Source organism: Equus przewalskii, chromosome 5 (genome assembly GCF_037783145.1).
Source record: "Equus przewalskii isolate Varuska chromosome 5, EquPr2, whole genome shotgun sequence".
In the NCBI taxonomy this organism is placed as follows: Eukaryota; Metazoa; Chordata; class Mammalia; order Perissodactyla; family Equidae; genus Equus; species Equus przewalskii.
Genome location: NC_091835.1, coordinates 70,805,625 through 70,823,237, shown reverse-complemented (window position 1 = coordinate 70,823,237; position 17,613 = coordinate 70,805,625). Strand labels below are relative to the sequence as shown.

The 17,613-nt window shown below is 52.3% G+C and overlaps 1 protein-coding gene across 1 annotated transcript; it reads left to right on the top strand.

Moving 5' to 3' along the window:
* The first annotated feature begins 3,889 nt into the window (after positions 1-3,889).
* KRT77 (keratin 77) lies at positions 3,890-16,770 on the top strand. Its single transcript, XM_008539126.2, has 9 exons — positions 3,890-4,875; positions 9,132-9,346; positions 10,517-10,577; positions 11,099-11,194; positions 12,129-12,293; positions 13,767-13,892; positions 14,012-14,232; positions 14,665-14,699; positions 15,125-16,770. The coding sequence occupies exons 1-9, from the start codon at positions 4,312-4,314 to the stop codon at positions 15,421-15,423; spliced, it is 1,782 nt and encodes a 593-aa protein (XP_008537348.2). The 5' UTR covers positions 3,890-4,311; the 3' UTR covers positions 15,424-16,770.
* Positions 16,771-17,613: the final 843 nt, after the last annotated feature.

The window sequence follows — 17,613 nt, the reverse complement described above, 5'->3', positions numbered from 1 at the left end:
TGTGACTTTGACCTAGTCCTTTCTTCTCCTTGTACCTATTTCTTTCTCGTAAAATGAAGGCGCTGGGCCGATGGTCTGTGTCACCAGTTCAGGTCTGCCACGAAATGCACGGAGAATAGTGGTCTGAGGGTGTGCGAAGCCAAGGCTGGGAGCTTTGATTCAGTCCCAGGACTCTGCTCTTCCTGATCCCTGTCACATCCCTGCCTTCCTCTGCTGCCCAAGGGTCTAAAAGCTCCTATTTCAAGATTAAAGTCCGCACGGGGCTGCAGCTCTCCACTCCTCCCTAGGCGGAAGCTGGCGAGTGAAATTCTCCTTCCTTCCCTGTCTCTGCCCAGGGGCCCTGCCTCTGTCCCCACACCCCTGCCCCACTTCTGAGCTGCCCTGTGATACCCCACTTTCAGACTTGGGAGATGCAGGGTGCGATGGGGAGGCCCTGCCAGTCACACCAGCAGCTCCTCTCAAACCCTGCCTCTCGCTGCTGCCCGAGACTGCGATCTGGTGGCTGAGAATTGCCCTGGGACTTGCCCTCTTGGCAGCCCTGGGTCCCAGTGCCTGAGGGACCAGCAGGCCAAGCGGAGCCTGCAACCAGCTTCGCCCCTCCTTTTAAGGAGAGTCCTGGTGGCAGGTGGGGAGAGATGAGGAGAGGAGGAAGGGGACCCCTCACTCCAAAGACCCCACCTCCTTCACAATCCCCGTGGGTTCCAGAGCAGGAGTGCGGGGGTCCAATCTCCGTTCCACCACTTGCATCTGTGTGTTCTTGGAGAAGTAACTTTATCCCTCCAAGATTCCTTTTCTCCGTCTATAAAATGAGGATAATAAGAATACCTTTCTTATAAGGGTGGTTTTTAGATTTAACGAGACTATCCGTGTTATTGACCTAGCGCAGAGCACAGCCACCCGAGAGCACTCTGAAACGGGTGAACTATTATTACTATGATCATTATTATTCTTTTGTCCTTGGACCACATGGAATTTCTTTCATCCTTCTGCTTCCTGTAAGCCAGTGGTGTTCAAACTTGTCTGCCCATTAAAACCACCAGGGACCTTTTAAAAATTCCAAAGCCCAGCCTGTACCCAGAGCAGCGAAGTCTCCAGGGGTGGGCACGGGCACCCGTGGCTTCGAAGCTCTCCAGGTGATTTCAAGGGGTAGTGAGTTTAGAAACCACTGCCCTGTGCCGTCCAAAAGGTTGAGGAGCTTCCTTTAGGGGTGGCAACTTACCTGAGAAACCTCACCCACCATCTGATGTTGGCCTGAGGTCGAGGACCTCCTTTGGATGAGTAAAACCTCTCCTGCTTCACTTTAAGCGAGTTTCTGGTTTGAGGGAGCGGAGAATGGCTGTCACTCTACACCAGTGGCTCAGGTGGTGGTATTTGCTGGGCACTCCTGCCCCAGCCCTTCACAGGAGTGACAGCAGCCCACCAGGGGCCATCAGCTAACAGGAGATAGTCAGGGGATTGGCATTGGGTGCTGGCAGATGGTCATACCCTGAGACAAAAGGCTTCCTAAATGTTCCTCTTTTACTTTATAACAATTTAATAATTCCCCATTTTCAGCAGGAAGGTAAATATCAACCTGGGTGAGCTTCCTATTTACACAGTTGGCAACAGAGACGTATGTGAAGAGGTTAACTACGTGCATCCTTCATAACACGGGTTGAAAGTGAGTGAGGCAAAAAAGCATGGCAGCAGGTGAGAGGGAGGTGGGCTCATGTGTCTAGAGTCTTCAGGGAAGGCTGCCTGGAGGTGGCGGGGAAGGTGGCTTGTATGACTCTTTGGGGTTTCCAATAGGCTCTTCCGTATTTGATCTCAGCTGCTCACTAGTCCGCCTGTGAAGCTGGTATTATTCTCCTGAAACTACAGGCCAGGAAACTGAGGCTCAAGAAGTCAGGTATCTGTGCAAGCCACGGGGCTGGGAGAGGGCGGGGCCAAGATTCAAAGCCACGTTTTGAGAGGCCCAGTCCAAGGATCTTTCACCACGCCACTGTTGCTTCCTGCCTGGGACCTGCCGTCCCATCTCCAGATGCCCCGGTTTTCTCTGTCTCTTCCTGACTCAGAATCCTTGCCTCCAGGCAACTCTCTCACGCTGACCCATCCCAATCTGGAGCGCCACTTCCCTTTCCTTGCTCAGGGTCAACGGGCTTTCTCCTTATGTCTCCTGCGCCCGGGCGCTTCCCTCTCCCACCCAGAGCTCCCCATGGGGGTTAGGCTCAGGACAAGGGCTGTGCAGCCCAGAGGTGCCAGGACTAAGGTGGCAACTGTCCTGACTTGCTGGGGACCGCCCTGGTTTAAGCACTGAAATTCTAGGAAAAGCCGGACAGTTGGTCATGCTACCAGGATCTGAGCGTAGCTATGTTTACGCTTGTTTGGTGTATTATGCTGTTCTGTGCTTTTTCACAGGCCTGTAGCATTGACTTCCTGGGAAATAGATACTCTGATTCCTTTGAGTAGCTGAGGCTCTAGTGTGGACAACTTGCCTAAGATCACAGGTCAGTAACAGCAGGGCTGGGCGCTGAAACCAGCTCCTGCCACTGTAGATTTCAGTCTTACTTTTTCTTCTATCCCACAAACTAAACAGGTCCCCAGCAGACAGGAGGGCGTGGAGGCTGGAGGCTGCCCGCAGAGCCCCTCCCAGTCCGGGGATGCCTTCTGCCCGCCACAGCGCCCAACAGCGCTTGTGTTCTTTCCCACCACCTGCCTCTTCCCACCTCTATAGCTGTTGGCAGCTGTGATTTCAGCTCCAGCGTTTGCAAAAATATTTGCTTATTGCACAAATACAAAAGAAAAAGACATTTTAAATAGTAGGAAGAAAACCTCCTACAATCCTTAATAAAAACAATCCACTTTCTATATTACTTTTTAAGCCTACCTTCTTAATTTTTATGAGTTCATAGCACAGACACCATTGTGTATTTATCTTCCTTCCTTCAACATTGTATCGCTAGTGTTTTCTAATGCTGCTACATGGTCTCCATGATGATAATTTTAAATAAATGTTTCCAAGTGGGTAAGCCATCATTTAGCTATTTTTCTGAATCTGGAGTGTTTTTCCTCCAAGTTTTTAAATTATTATTATTGTTATTAAGTTTTGGATGACATTCACCATCTATTTGAGTCCAGAGGGCAAACACACATTTTTGTTGGCTGACACTGGCATTTGCTGAATGAGTTTTGCCCATGCTTGCTGTCTGGGTCAGTGCTCCACAGAATGTGGGCCCGCACACCCGCACGGGGCCGTGGTCACTGCGTTACTGGTTTGAGAGAACACAAACACAGAATTTGAGAATAACTATTTAGGAGCTTAATTACTCTTTTTTCCTTTTACCATAGAATAATTTTATATCTATTGAATCTAAAAATAAAACACTGGGGCTTGTATTTTGTATATCTTAAAAAAAAAAAATCTCCTTTGAAGGGTAGTTCATTTTATTCTATTGTAGCGTTGGTCTACAATAGATTGGAAATGGGAAAAAAGAAAAAAGAAAAGGAGAGAGACTTTGGGATAGTTTGTCTTTTGGTCTAGAAGACAATGTTAGGTCCTGGCTGATGCTCTGTGAACCTCCAGTCACAGAGCTTTAGTGCTCGGGACCTCGTCTGTTTCGTGTTTGCGGAGCCCGAAGCGTATGGAGCAGCGCGTGATGCACGCGGCCAGATGTAGGCAGTCACGGGCAGAGTCCTCTGCTTTCACTTGCTCTCAATGACCACAAACCTGTGTTTTCATGTGATAAAAATCTGGGGTGTGCCTGGGGACGATAAGAGAGGGGAGCAGAAGCAGGGTGTGGGAGGTCAGAACAAGACTTTTGCCCCACCAGGATATTGCGATGGCAGTAGATGTCTCCACCCTTGTCCCAGCTGTGGTTCCAAGACAGGTGGACAACCCCAGCTTCGCCCCAGATCTCCCGGGCACACCCCAAAACAAACAACTCAATGGCGGAGTTTCTTAGGAAGATATCGGCCAATGATTCGGAGGAAACTGTATATGAGTTTCTAAACTTGATCCTGAGAGATTACTGCAGTCTGATCTCTAAATGGCAAGAGATGAGTGATAAATGATCAAGTTGGGGAAGTTTGTCTACAGTGCAATTTCTGCAACTCCTAGGTGTGAGGTTTTAAGCAGATGTTGCTGGCAGGCAAACTAAACATGAATACTCCCCTCCCAGGATTCGGAAGGTGCCCAGCCCAGTGAGGGCCTGTATATATACAGACTGAGCCAGATCTCTTGCCAAAGGAGTCAGAGCTCCTTCTGCCCCTGGTCTCCGCCTCCTTCCAGCTGGGCCCTTTCTCCTGGCTGCTTCTCTGGATGCTCCAGTAACCATGAGCCGCAAGTTTAGTTCTCGGTCGGCGTTCAGCTCAAGGAGCAGACGGCTTTACAGCGTTGGCTCTTCTGCAGGCTCTGGTGGTGGGAGTTGGGCTGTGGGGTCTGTGTGTCAGGCCCGAGGGAGGTGTGGCAGTGGTGGGTATGGGAGCATTGCGAAGGGGTTTGGCTCCAGGAGCCTCTACAATCTGGGTGGCAGTAAAAGCATCTCTATTAACCTGGTGGGGAGAAACACCAGTGGATTCTGCCAGGGCGGGAGAGCAGGAGGGGGATTTGGAGGGAGCAGAAGCTTTGGGGGTGGTGGTGGCTTTGGGGGCGGTGGCTTTGGAAGTGGCGGCTATGGAGGAGGTGGTTTTGGGGGTGCTGGGTTTGGGGGTAGCAATTTTGGGCTTGGGGGCTTTGGTCCTTCTTGTCCCCCGGGAGGCATCCAGGAGGTGACCATTAACCAGAGCCTCCTACAGCCACTTCACCTGGAGGTGGACCCTGAAATTCAGAGGGTCAAGGCCCAGGAGCGGGAGCAGATCATGGTCCTCAACAACAAGTTCGCCTCCTTCATTGACAAGGTGAGTACCCCAGGGGCAGGCAGAGTCTCTGGTCTCTGACCAAATGACTGAGAGGGCCTTGTGCCCTGCCATCTCTCGCCACTCAGTGTGGTGGTGATAATCACTTCCAGATGTGTGTCCTGGGGTCTTAAGAAAGCATTTGCCTAATTTAGGCCTCAACTTGACTTATTGAGGAGATTTATCTCTATCTTTTCCTTTTGGCAAGAAAGCAGATAAGAGGAATGAAAATACCAAACAAACAAAATACATGATGTAGTAACCTCATTCTCATTCATTATTCACTTTGCAACCATCCATCCATCCATCCATCCATCCATCCATCCACCAATACACCCAGCCATCCACCCATCCACCCATCCACCCATCCATCCATCCATCCATCCATCCATCCATCCATCCATCCACCAATACACCCACCCATCCACCCATCCACCCATCCACCCATCCATCCACCCATCCGCCCACTCATCCACCCACCCATCCAGCCACGCATCCATCCATTCACCCATCCACCCATCCACCCATCCACCCATCCACCCACCCATCCACCCACGCATCCATCCATCCAACCATCCACCCATCCACCCATCCACCCATCCACCCACCCATCCACCCATCCACCCATCCATCCATCCATCCATCCATCCATCCATCCACCCACCCATCCACCCATCCACCCATCCATCCATCCATCCATCCATCCATCCATCCACCAATACACCCACCCATCCACCCATCCACCCATCCACCCATCCATCCACCCATCCGCCCACTCATCCACCCACCCATCCAGCCACGCATCCATCCATTCACCCATCCACCCATCCACCCATCCACCCATCCACCCACCCATCCACCCACGCATCCATCCATCCATCCCATCCACCCATCCACCCATCCACCCACCCATCCACCCATCCACCCATCCATCCATCCATCCATCCATCCATCCATCCACCCACCCATCCACCCATCCACCCATCCATCCATCCATCCATCCATCCATCCATCCACCCATCCATTCACCCATCCAGCCCACAAACATTTACTTAGCATTTACTATATGTCAGACACTGTACCAGGTGCTACAGGGTGACTAGGACACAGGTCCTTCGATGGCAGTGACTCTTGACCCTAGTTTCTGATCTGGTCTTCTTGCTTTCACCCTTAATCCCATCCAGCCTATTCTCAGCACCACCTTTAAAAATTCATCACATCACTCCTCCATTTGAACCCTCTGTTGGCTTCTTGTCTCATTTGGAGTAAATGCTAAGATCTTATAAGCCTCTACATGATCTGGCCCTCCAATCCCCAGATGCTGCTAACCCCTGGCTTGCAGTTGTGAGAATTAGGCAATGTTGCCACCACCAGGTGGAACAGATCTCAGGCTGCAAGGTTTAGTGAGCAGAGTGAGGGCTGCAATTTAGCTCCCCAGGGTACAAACTCCCTGCAGTGGCCCTGCACGCTCTTTCTGACTCCTCTTCTGCGTTGTCCTTGCTTACCAGTGCCTTATTGCATTCTTGCATCTTCCAGCATCCCAAGCATGGTCCTACCTCAGGGCCTTTGCACTTGCCATTCCCTCTGTTTGGAACTCCTCCCTCCAGAGTGGTCTGGCCTCCCCTGTCACCTCCTTTAGGTCTTTGCTCACATGCCATTGTCTCAGTGAGACCTTCCTTGCTTTCCCCCATACCAGCATCCTTATCCACCTTCCCTGTGTTACTTTTCGCCATAGCCCCTACAGCCATTTGACATGCCAGGTATTTCACATGTTTGTTTCTTTACAGTCATCTCTGAATAGAATGTAAACTCCTGAAAAATGAGTTTTGTCTGTTTTGTTTATAATTGAATCTCCAACACCCAGAATAGTGCCTGGCACATGAAACTGGCTCAATAAATATGTGTTGAATGCAAAACTGAGTCAGCCCTTCAGGTGTCAGGCTGGGACCCTCAGAGAGTGGGAATGGAGACGAAGTCTTTTTTAGAACTGACAACAAAGGAAAGAGACCTCAGGAAGGAAGGAGGGGTCCAGCTCTTCCCATGGGGACACTGGCCTGGCTTGTTCAGCTGAGCTCGAATCCTCTATGCCAGGGTAGGGAGTGGCCTGGGCAGTAGTAGCAGGCAGTTCCAATGCCCTCAGCATCTCCTTAGTCCAGGACACTTCTGAACTGTCTTCTCTGTGTTGGGCACCATATGTCCATGGGTCTCAGTGCCCTGTGTCCACTGGGGAACAAAGAGGCATGGGGCTGCTTTCCTGGGGCTCACACCCCAGCAGGGGAGGGACACACTAAAACAATGCCAAAAGAACGCAAATCACGATAGATGCTACGGGGAAACAACAGGGGTGTGAAGGGACAACACCAGGGGATGCCACCTTAGTGGTGATCTAACAGGAGTTAGGCAGGCAAAATGCTGGGGAGAGCCGGCTGCTGCGGCCCCTGGGGTCAGTCACTGTGGCGGGAGAGTCCCAAGTGGGAGGCGGAGGGGCACAAGAGGCCGAGTGGGGTGTGCTTTTCCCAGTAAGAAGGTCAGCTCAGTAGGATGCTAAGTTTTATCTGTGTTATCTGAGCTTCCCCTGAGTATTGCCAATGGGACACAGCCAAGGAGCATTTTGGGGGACCTGGGGAAAAAGCACAATGGCTTTCATTGATTTTTCTAGTGGATAAATTCCATGAAAACTGCCTGGCACGCCCTGAGCCAGCCCCGGGCTTTGCAGTGCGGGTGGCCTGATGAGAACCCCATTTCTTTTGCTGAGCTCCTGAGACACCGCGCTTGGGGCAGAGCACCCAGTGGGGTTCCACCACCTCCTTGCTGTCTGAGTGGAGATTCCCCGTGGGACCGTAAGATTCTTTCTTTTGGTTCCCACAACACAGAGCACAGGGCTGTGATCGAGTGTCGGATTGGTCTCTCCACCCCTGGGGAGTGGCGCCAGGGTAAAACTGGCGGGGTGGCAGGTGTTTCTCACGGGGTGTTCTGAGCTGTGCCAGCAAAGCTGTGCGAGCTGGCTGCCTCATCTCCTGCTTTGATAAAGCGAACAAACCTGGGTCACGGGAAAGTGTTCTCTGCACACATTTTCCAGCCTAGAGTCAGAACCCAAAGAGAGTTACCAAGGGTTGGGACCTCAGACCGGGGGGACTCAAGGGCTGGGGATCCTGGGCACCCTCCTTAGTGCCACATTGTAGGGGAGTGTCTTCAGGGTTCTGTTCTGACAGCACAAAGCAGTGGGTTTGCCCCCATACCCAGCTCCCAGATGGATTCTGGAGGGGACGTGTGTGTGTGTGTGGGTGTGTGTGTACAAGCACCTGAGCACAGCATAGAGGCATCCACCATCTTCACCTAAGACCTGGGTGGGTGGGTGGGGGCTCCATCTGTAGGCAGAGGGAAGGTGAGGGTCAATCATTATCATGCAAAGGGCAGTCCACGCACTTGGTCTGCACGGCCAGTCAGCTCTCTGGATCCTGTGCCTGACCTCTGTGTCCGCAGTTTTGGGGGAAGAGGTAGCGAGACCCTAGGGTGATGCCCCCTCTCCATTCTCTGAGCTAATGAAGGAAATAGCGATATGGGTATTTGCCAAACACTAGGCAACCCCAAATCCTTACTTTGGGGCACTAGAACGCATTATACCACATTACAAAACTGAGAGCATTTACTTTTTAAATTCTGTCTGGGTTATAAAAGCATTTAAGTGATGTGACTTTCCTGAAAAATATACTGGCAGGCAGTGGTGGGGGCGGGGGGGCCTGCAGGGTGAGGACACTCAGGCAAGTCTGCTCAGGGATCAGTTTAATATTCTAAGCCAAATTCTTCCCTCCTCTTAAGTTCTCCTCTCCTCAATCGCATAAGGCATTTCAACCACAAAGAGAGAGGAGCCTTGCATGTGTTAGTGACTCACATGCTCCGGTCACCACTTCCTTCCGCTGGCATGATGATCTGGGTGCAGGGAGCGACAGCTCTATGACGTAAATGGCCACAGCTGAAGGAGACAAGGCCCTCAGTTGGAAGGGATTTACCTTCTGCACCAGAGTCAGCTTAGTGTTAATTTCAGGCAAGTTGAACTTACAGCCACTGGTCAACCATCAGAAAGCACCCTGCGTTTGTGTGTCCTGGTCCTGGAGAAGGGGAAGCTCTCTGACCCCTGCAGAGGCCATCCTGGTTCTCAGAGGTCTGGTTATGCCCTGGGGCTGTCTGTCCTCCTCCCTGTGGGGGAGCTTCTTGGACCCATGGCCACAGTCATGAACTTGGAGGTCTCTTGCTTTTAGGTGCGATTCCTGGAGCAGCAGAATCAGGTGCTACAGACGAAATGGGAGCTGCTGCAGCAGGTGGACACGTCGACTCGGACCAACAACCTGGAGCCCGTCCTGGAGAAATACATCAGCAAACTGCGGAGGCAGGTGGATTTCCTCAACGCGGAGCAGATGCGCCAGAACACAGAGATCAGGAGCATGCAGGATGTCGTAGAGGACTACAAGAACAGGTGAGGCTCCAGGCAGAGCAAAGGGGTCGGGGAGGAGATGGCAGGGAGCTCATTCATGGGGCAAGACATCCTGCTTTAGTGTTAACGTGCAAACGGTGGTGGTTTCAGCGCCACGAGGGCTCTGCACTGCACAACCACAGGGGGCGCCATTTTGCATATGGTGGCCCTGGTAGGATGGTATTGCCAGTCAGCTCTCAACTGCATTGGATGAGGAGGGGCAGATTGACTTTACGGATGTTGGAGCTAGATGAATCTGCGTTTCGGTGTGGGCTTTGCCGCTCTCTGGCTGCCTGAAAGTTTGTCTTTCTAAGACTTTAGCACTCACATTGTTGACCCTCCTTGTTGGGTCATTGTGAGGGGTCTATCTGTGGCTCTCAAACTTTAGTGTGTACCAATTTGTTAAAAGCAGATTGATTGAGAAGGTCTGGGGTGGGGCCAGGGTGTTTGCATTTTCTAACGTTTCCAAGCGATGCTGATGCTGGTGGACTGAGAACGGCTGATTCGGATGCAAGTATTTTTAGTAAGTTATTAGGTTATGTCTGCACATACTAGCACCCAATAAGCACTAACTATTATTAATAATAATGGTAGGGGTGACAGAACTTGTCTAATTCTAGATCAGCTGCCCTGGCACTGGGCGGGCATCTGAGCGACTCCTGCTCCCGAAGCTGGGGCTGCAGGGTGCTTCTCTCAACATCACCCTGACATGCTTATTGCATCGGGCCAGCAGAGTTAAGTGTCTGTGAGTTGACAAGGGAGAGATGAAATTCACGTGGAAGGTGTTAGGGGGCAGAATTTTAGGTGGAATTTTTTTCTCTTTAAAAAAATTTAGTAAAAATGCTTGTCACTTGAGGTTCTCAATTAAAAAAATGATTGAGCTTGACAAATTTACAAAGGTAAAACATCAAAATAAAAATGGACATTTTGGGGGCATTCTGTGTGGCTCTGGGTTTTCAACATTGAGTCATTTGTTATTCTCTCCGTTGACCTGGAGAACCAGGAGGTGGTTCCAGTTGCTTGTCAGGGAGAGTGGCAGGCCCTGGTGGGGGACAGCGAGAGTCCAGGACAATAAAAGTTTGGGAAATTCCAAGCCTCTCGCTGCAAGGAGAAATCTCAAGGAGCCAAGGCCGGCCCCTGAAGCCTGTGTGTATTTCTTGTGTCACCCCGCAGATATGAGGAAGAAATCAACCGAAGGACCAGCACTGAGAATGACTTTGTTGTGCTGAAGAAGGTGAGGGATGGGGGTGTTGCAAGGGGGACTATGGGCCCAGGAGGCTGAGCAGAGTGAGCAATTCCTGTGGGATGCTACATGACCGAGGGATGGACAGGGTGACCTCAGGGGCCAGTCTGCTGAGTGTGTTGCCCAAATCCTGGGGCCCTTACACTGAAGGGGAGAGTCTGAAAGTGATGCTAATGTGAATCTTTAGCAACCCTGGAGTTTTTATCTTTCCAAGGTCCTGAAAGTGAAATTAAATTAACTGACAGCTTTTGAGTGTCCGTTATGTGTGGCCTTGGGACCTGGGGACCGACCTGGGGTGTTGTGTGTGACTGACCAAGAGGAGGAGCTTGGTGTCACACTTCCTTCTGGCCAGGAAAAGCCAGGGTTTACAGGCCTCTTATTTGAATGAGGTGAGGAAATTTGCAGGCAAAGAAATAAACCCAGAGGGCTTTGCCACTTGTCCGGGCCACCTAGCCAGCTGGTGGGAGGCAGCGCCTGGCAATAAAGTCAGCCTGTCTTTGCTTGCTGTTCAGGATGCGGATGCTGCTTACATGAGCAAAGTGGACCTGCAGTCCAAGATGGACGTTCTGTTTGGAGAGGTCAATTTCCTGAAATACTTATTTCAGACGGTGAGTTCAGTCTTCACGGGAAACCCTTCTCTTTTCTCACATCTCACAAGAGTTGTGAGTTCTTGGGTCACCTCAACTCTGGGGGCCCAGAGTCAGCCATCCTCTCAACCCCTGGTGCTCAGAATTCCTGGGTGGGGGCACTGGAGATGGGAGGCAGGGCGAATTCCAAGGTAGGAGAAGGTGGAGTTGTCCCCGCTTCTGTCTGGGAAATGAGGTTGACACGGGGACATGCAGGGGCAAAACCAGCCAGAAATCTTCATCAGCTCTGGGAAGTCAATGGGGCTATAAGGGACTCTGAAGGATAAGGCAGCGTGGACTAAAGGGACAAAGATGAAGTCTGCAGTGGTGAGGGATAGTCTGCTCCCACCTTCCCTCCACCCCCATCCTACAGTCACCTGTGTCTAACTGGGGGCACCTGCTCTGGACGCGATGCAAGGAGCTTTACCATGTCTTGGGCATCTCCATTCCACAGAGGAGAGAACTGAGGCACTGAGGGATTCAGTTACTTGCTCAGTCAATGGTAGAGCCCAGACTCAACAGTGAGTGTGAGTGGCTGCACAAGTGGAGTCCATCTTACTGCTTCTGAGAGCTCATGTAGCTTCAAGGAGCAAGGACCTCTGCCTGTCAGAGGTCCCTGCCCAAGATGGCGGCCAACCAGAGTAAGGCAGGGAGAGAGGGCACTGTGGTGGGCAGCTGGTGTCTATAAGGACTCCAGTGCAGGCTCCTTTCTTCTCCCTGAAGGCTAGGTCTGGCCGCCTTTACCTTTAGTTAAGGTACCCCTCAGCGCACAACAACTATTCAAAGAACTTTCCCCCAAGACTCCCATATGCCCATGGCTTCTGGCTTCCCCAGAGAGCCTTGAGGGGGCAGAAGAGGGAAACTGAGGCCCCAGGAGGAGAGTGGAAGGAGCCAGCGTGTGCTCCATGCCTTGTAGGAGCTGTCCCAGATGCAAACCCACATCAGTGACACCAATGTCATCCTGTCCATGGACAACAACCGCTCCCTGGATCTGGACAGCATCATCGACGCAGTGCGGACTCAGTACGAGCTGATCGCTCAGAAGAGCAAGGAGGAGGCCGAGGCGTTGTACCAGACCAAGGTGAGCATGGCTGCCCCCGGCCAGACGTGGTATCCCAAACCCAGACAGACCTCCAGAACTTGTGCTGTCTTTGTCCTATTTCTAAAGTAAAACTGTTTGTTATAGAAAATTTAGAAATTACAGATAAAGGTTACTCATATCCCTTGACCACTATTAACATGTCAGCATACTTTCTACCGGTTCCATGTAGCCAACATTTACTGAAAACTCATGTGTGCCAGGCAGCGCACTGAGAGCTGTATGTACATTATTTCATTTACTCCTTACGACAACCCGATGGGGTGAGGATTTCATCGTGTCTATTTTATGGATAGTAGAGTATGAGGTCACCTAATTTCTCTAAGCTCTTGTGGCTGGTGAGTGGCAGAGGCAGAACTCAACTCAACTCAGCTGTGCTGTCTAGAAACCCATGTTCTCAAACACCATTATGGTTTTCACTTGTATTTTTCATAACAATATCTTTTAAAATAGAGTTTTTACTTTTCTCTTTCACTCGTCACTCATGAATGACTTTCTGTGACACTCAGTATTCTACGTTGTTTTCCGTGGCAGCGTGGTCTTCCGTGCTAAGGACATACCCTCACTGATGAGATAAACGTCTGTGTAGCTAAGTCTTTGGGCTCATCTTTGGTTAATTCTTTAACTTAAATTAGCCTGGATCATTCTGGAAGGTGAAGGCTCTGCAGTTGTGTCAAAGCCGTTCACTAAATTCTGAACACCAGGCACTTGAGATCTGCTTTGTGGATTACCTGTGCCCACCTCCAATCCTGGCTGGCTTCTGTCCCACTGTCCTGTAGGCAGGTGTGCTGAGTGTCACGATTTCAGTGTCAGACTGGGGAGGTGAAGGTCAACAGTGAAAACAGCAGCAGACTTTCCCTTGAGCCAACCCCACTCTTGCTTCCTTCAGAGTCGTGGCCGTGGGTAGAGTTCCTATTGATGGGGCCGCACAGACACAGAAACGGAGACAGAGAGGAAAATGTGAATAAACGTGGAGCTGAGGGCCTCTGGGGAAGTGAGGTCCTGCCTGCCAGGCAAATCGTTCTGGAAAGGGCGGGAAGAATATGGTGGGGTGGAAAAAGTGAGGGGTCCCAGGGCGGGCAAGGGCCAGCGTGAAAGCTTAGACATGGGGAAAAGGAGGTAAAAAAGGGCATCCAGAAGCAAGTTTGTCTGTCTGGGATGCCCAAAGACTGATGGGAATGAGGGAGGTTTGATATAGATATGTGTGGTGTGCATGTGTGTGTGCATGTGTGTGTGCATGTGTGTGTGCATGTGTGTTGGTGTTGCAGCTCAGACAAGGGAGGTTTGGTATAGCTGTGAGCGTGTGTGTGGGGATCACAGCTCTGGGGGGCTTTCTCAGGGAACTTTCCCTGCGGGGAGCAGCCTTGGACTGGGTCTGGGAGGGCAGACCTGCTCCCTCCTGGAGGGGCTCATGGAGAGCAGCAGGCTGACCACGATGCTGCCTTCGACCCTCAGTACCAGGAGCTCCAGATCACGGTGGGAAGACATGGAGACGAGCTGAAGAACAGCAAGGTGGAGATCACTGAGCTCAACCGCACCATCCAGAGGCTGCAGGCAGAGATCAGCAACATCAAGAAGCAGGTGGGACAGGTGCTCAGGGTGGGCTGACCAGACACGCCGCCTCCCACAGCGCCCGGTCAGCTGGGGCTCCTGAAACTCAGTACCTGCTCGGTTCTTCTCCGTGATCATCTCCTGAGCAGATCGACCAGATGCACATGGCCATTTCGGATGCAGAGGAGAGAGGAGAGCAGGCCCTCCAGGACGCACGGCAGAAGATGCAGAACCTGGAGGAGGCCCTGCAGCAGGCCAAGGAGGAGCTGGCCCGGCTGCTGCGTGACTACCAGGCGCTGCTGGGAGCCAAGCTGTCCCTGGACGTGGAGATCGCCACCTACCGCAAGCTGCTGGAGGGCGAGGAGAGCAGGTGGGCCGTGTTCTGGGGGCCAGAGTGCAGTTTGCACCCCTGGGGTGGTGGGACTGACTATTTGGAGAGAAGACAACCCCAGCTTTTCAGGGAAGATTGGTAGCCCAGGGGGAGCAGAAACTTCAAGTCAGAAGCAGAGGATACGTGAGTTGGCAGGGTCATCGTCATCATTCTCCTGCCTCTAAGCAGAATGTCCCTAACCCCAACCTACGGCAGCCAGGTGGTGACCCCTCAATGCTAAAAGGCTTCCAGAAAATGCTTAAAATGCCCTCTGGCCCCACTGGCTCTCTGACCCCCCTGCCCGTGCACACACCTTTCCCTGAAGCCTGGGGACGGCTCTCGCTGCCCCCATCATTGCTTCCGATGTCTCCAGGCTGCTGCCCTCCTTCAGGCTCTGCGAGCCCGGCTGATGTGTGTGCTCTGGTTTTACAGGATGTCCGGAGAGCTGCAGAGCCACGTGAGCATCTGTAAGTAGCAGAGCTGGGTGTAGGGGCTGTTGGGTGTTGGGGGTAGGGAGGCTGGGGAGGGTTGGCCAGCAGGGACCTGGCAGGGGGCGTTTTAGTTTCCAGTCCCACACAAGGAAAACCGAAGTGAGCAGCACAGCTACAAAGCCTGGAGATATTCGCTGAAATAAATTGTTAGACTTTAGTTCTTCTTTATCTTAATTTTTATGATGCCTAAGAACAAGCAGTGGCTTAGAACTCTTTAGGGTACATCCGTTTGTTGTATGAAGAATACTTTCACAACGGGAATACTTTCATTCAATGCATCTTTTTGCAAGGCAGTTGCTGCCAGTGATGAAGGATGGAGGAGGCTGCCCCGAGGCGGGTGCAGGCGGGTCCGGCCTCCACCCTTCTTCTGACCCCCGCTGGGGCTGCTCTCTCCCTCACAGCTGTGCAGAGCAGCCAGGTGTCCATCAGCGGCGGGGGCGGCGGCGGTGGTCGAGGCTCTGGAGGTTACTGCGGCGGAGGAGGCGGCAGCAGCAGCTCCCGCGGGGGCTACGGAGGGAGTTACGGAGGGAGCTACGGAGGAGGCTATGGCGGGGGCAGTCGAGGGGGTTACGGGAGCGGCAGCGGCGGCGGGAGCTACGGAGGCAGCAGCAAGTTCAGAGGCAGAATCAGCGGCGTCTCCTCCCACGTGCAGATCGTCCAAACGTCTACCAACACCTCCCACAAGCGAGTGCTGGAGTAGAGAGAGCGGAAGCCTCCCACGCCCTCCACCGCAGGGCTCTCTCCTGTCACCGCCCCCGCGCCCTTCCCGACTCTCTCTCACTTACCTTTTCCTGATGGGTCTCAGCAGTTTTGCCAATAAATTACACCCTAGATGGCAAGCAGGTGGACAACCCCAGACGGCAGATCTACCTCTGGAGGGCACGGCTGGCAGTCAGAATCACAGCCTGGCACATTCTCAACTCAGACTCCACCCAGCTGGCCCTGCTCCTGTCCCTGGGGATGCCCAGGGGCCCAGTTTGGCCCTGGAGAAAAAGCTGTAGAGCATCTAGAAGGCGGATAATGGAGAGGTGATGTCAAGGACACCAGGTGTCTCCCTCCCAGGCTCCCTTTCCTGCCCTTGGGCTGCTCTGTGAACAATGAGCCATTCCTCAGGGGACCCACAAAACAAGGCCTTTGGGGAGGTAGCTGATGGCAAGGCAAGCCAGCTTGGTAAGGGGACCTCTGTGCCGGGGACCAATTCCTGCCTCTGGGTCTGTGGCCTCACACTTCCCCGCTGATGCGGAGTGTGGATTTGCTGCTCACATCAGACCCCTGTTAAGTTGTGTCTGGTCCTGACTTTGAATCTGGGTCTCTGGAAGAATTACCCCCCGGGCAAACAGCCCAAGGTGGGAGCATTTCAGAGGGCATGAGTCCTTGTCCACAGGGACGACTGTAATTAGCAGTGAATGGAAGAGTCGATTGACAGGCAGTTAAGTTCTGATCTGTCCTGCGCCTCCTGACACCTCCGTCCCTTGGAAGCCTGGCCCTTCCTGACCTCTGCTCCATAATGGCCCTCCTGAGAATCGTCCAACAGGCTGGCCGGGTGCAGCCCAGCTCTACTCCATCCTGGTGCCCAGGCCCCGAGGAGTCTGAGGGTCAGACGTGGGTCCTGGACAGTGCGCTCCTGAGTCAGTCTGGAAGCTGGCTGTTATTCTCAAGGCAGCTCCGTGCTCTTTCCTAGACAGCAAAGTCCCATCTGCCTCCTGTTCCCTGTGAGTGAGCATGCCGTGAGGATTTCACTCTTGCTTCTGAGCCTTACATAAGATGCTTGAGATGTGCTGGAGGAGACAGGAAGAGGAAGGTATCTGCCAACTAACGGGCCTTGAGAGAGCAAAGGTGGCTTTGCTTCTGAGAGCTGGCGTCACCTTCACTTGCTTGCTGGGTCCTAACACAACCTCCAAGTTCGCGATTCTCGTGGAGCAGCTGATGGGCTTGGTGTGTGCAGCCTGGGGAGGGCTGGGACTTCATCATTTCCTGGTTGAAGGTTGTACCTTGAAAGGCTTGATATTTTGGGTGTTTCTACAATAAACTTTTCTGTGATTTCGAATTGCTGTTTGGTCAGAAGATGAGTTATTTCTTCTTTAATTGCTGCAGGCCTCTGAAATTATTCATATTTGGGATGTAAAGTTTATTTTTTTATTGCATGAGTAATGCACAATCTTGAAAACCTTACAGACATAATTTTACTAATCCTTAAAGTGGCTGATCATTGAGAAGTCAGTTACACATTTGTTCAGCAAGCAATTATTTATCTCCTACTGTGTGACAGGCAGTGGCCTAAGCACAGGGAATGCAATGTCGAATGAGCACGTTTCTGCATCTCAAGGCACTCACAGCCCAAAGGATGTGTTATGGGGGAGGGGAAGGTTCAGAGGGAGGAGAAATTGGAGTCTGTGCCCCTGTGCACCTTTAGCCTGAGGGTGGATGCAGGGCCTATCCTGTGGACACAGGCAGACCCACCACAACAGGAGCAGTGGGGCTGCGGCAGGTGCCAATGCTGAGGGAGGGATGTTTGTTCCTGAGAGGCTCTTGGAGGGCTGGAAAGTGGAGCAGGCTCAGGGGACAGCATGGGGGCAGGCGTGAACAGGGCCTCAGGGAAGGGCCCTTCAGACAGGGGAATAGCCTGCCAGAGACTCAAAGATAAGAGAGGATGAAACTGAGAGGGGGAGACAAGATGCTGAGCCCACTAACCCCGTGGGGGTCATGAGCAGGGGCGTCTTTGATCGATGCCCCTGAGGGAAGCGTAGGTACAGAGATTCAAGAACGGAGGAAGCAAAGCTATCACCTTATTTCATGTGATATTTCTGAGTCTGTGTAAATGAGTCACATAAGAGACGTGACCTACTTTCTCATCCCCTGCAGGAATACAGATGGAATTTGCATGTGGGAT

Coding starts and splice junctions, on each gene's coding strand:
- KRT77 (XM_008539126.2), top strand. CDS start 4,312: ATGAGCCGCAAGTTTAGTTCTCGGTCGGCGTTCAGCTCAAGGAGCAGA. Junction 4,876..9,131: donor TCGCCTCCTTCATTGACAAG/GTGAGTACCCCA, acceptor TCTTGCTTTTAG/GTGCGATTCCTGGAGCAGCA. Junction 14,700..15,124: donor GCAGAGCCACGTGAGCATCT/GTAAGTAGCAGA, acceptor TCTCCCTCACAG/CTGTGCAGAGCAGCCAGGTG.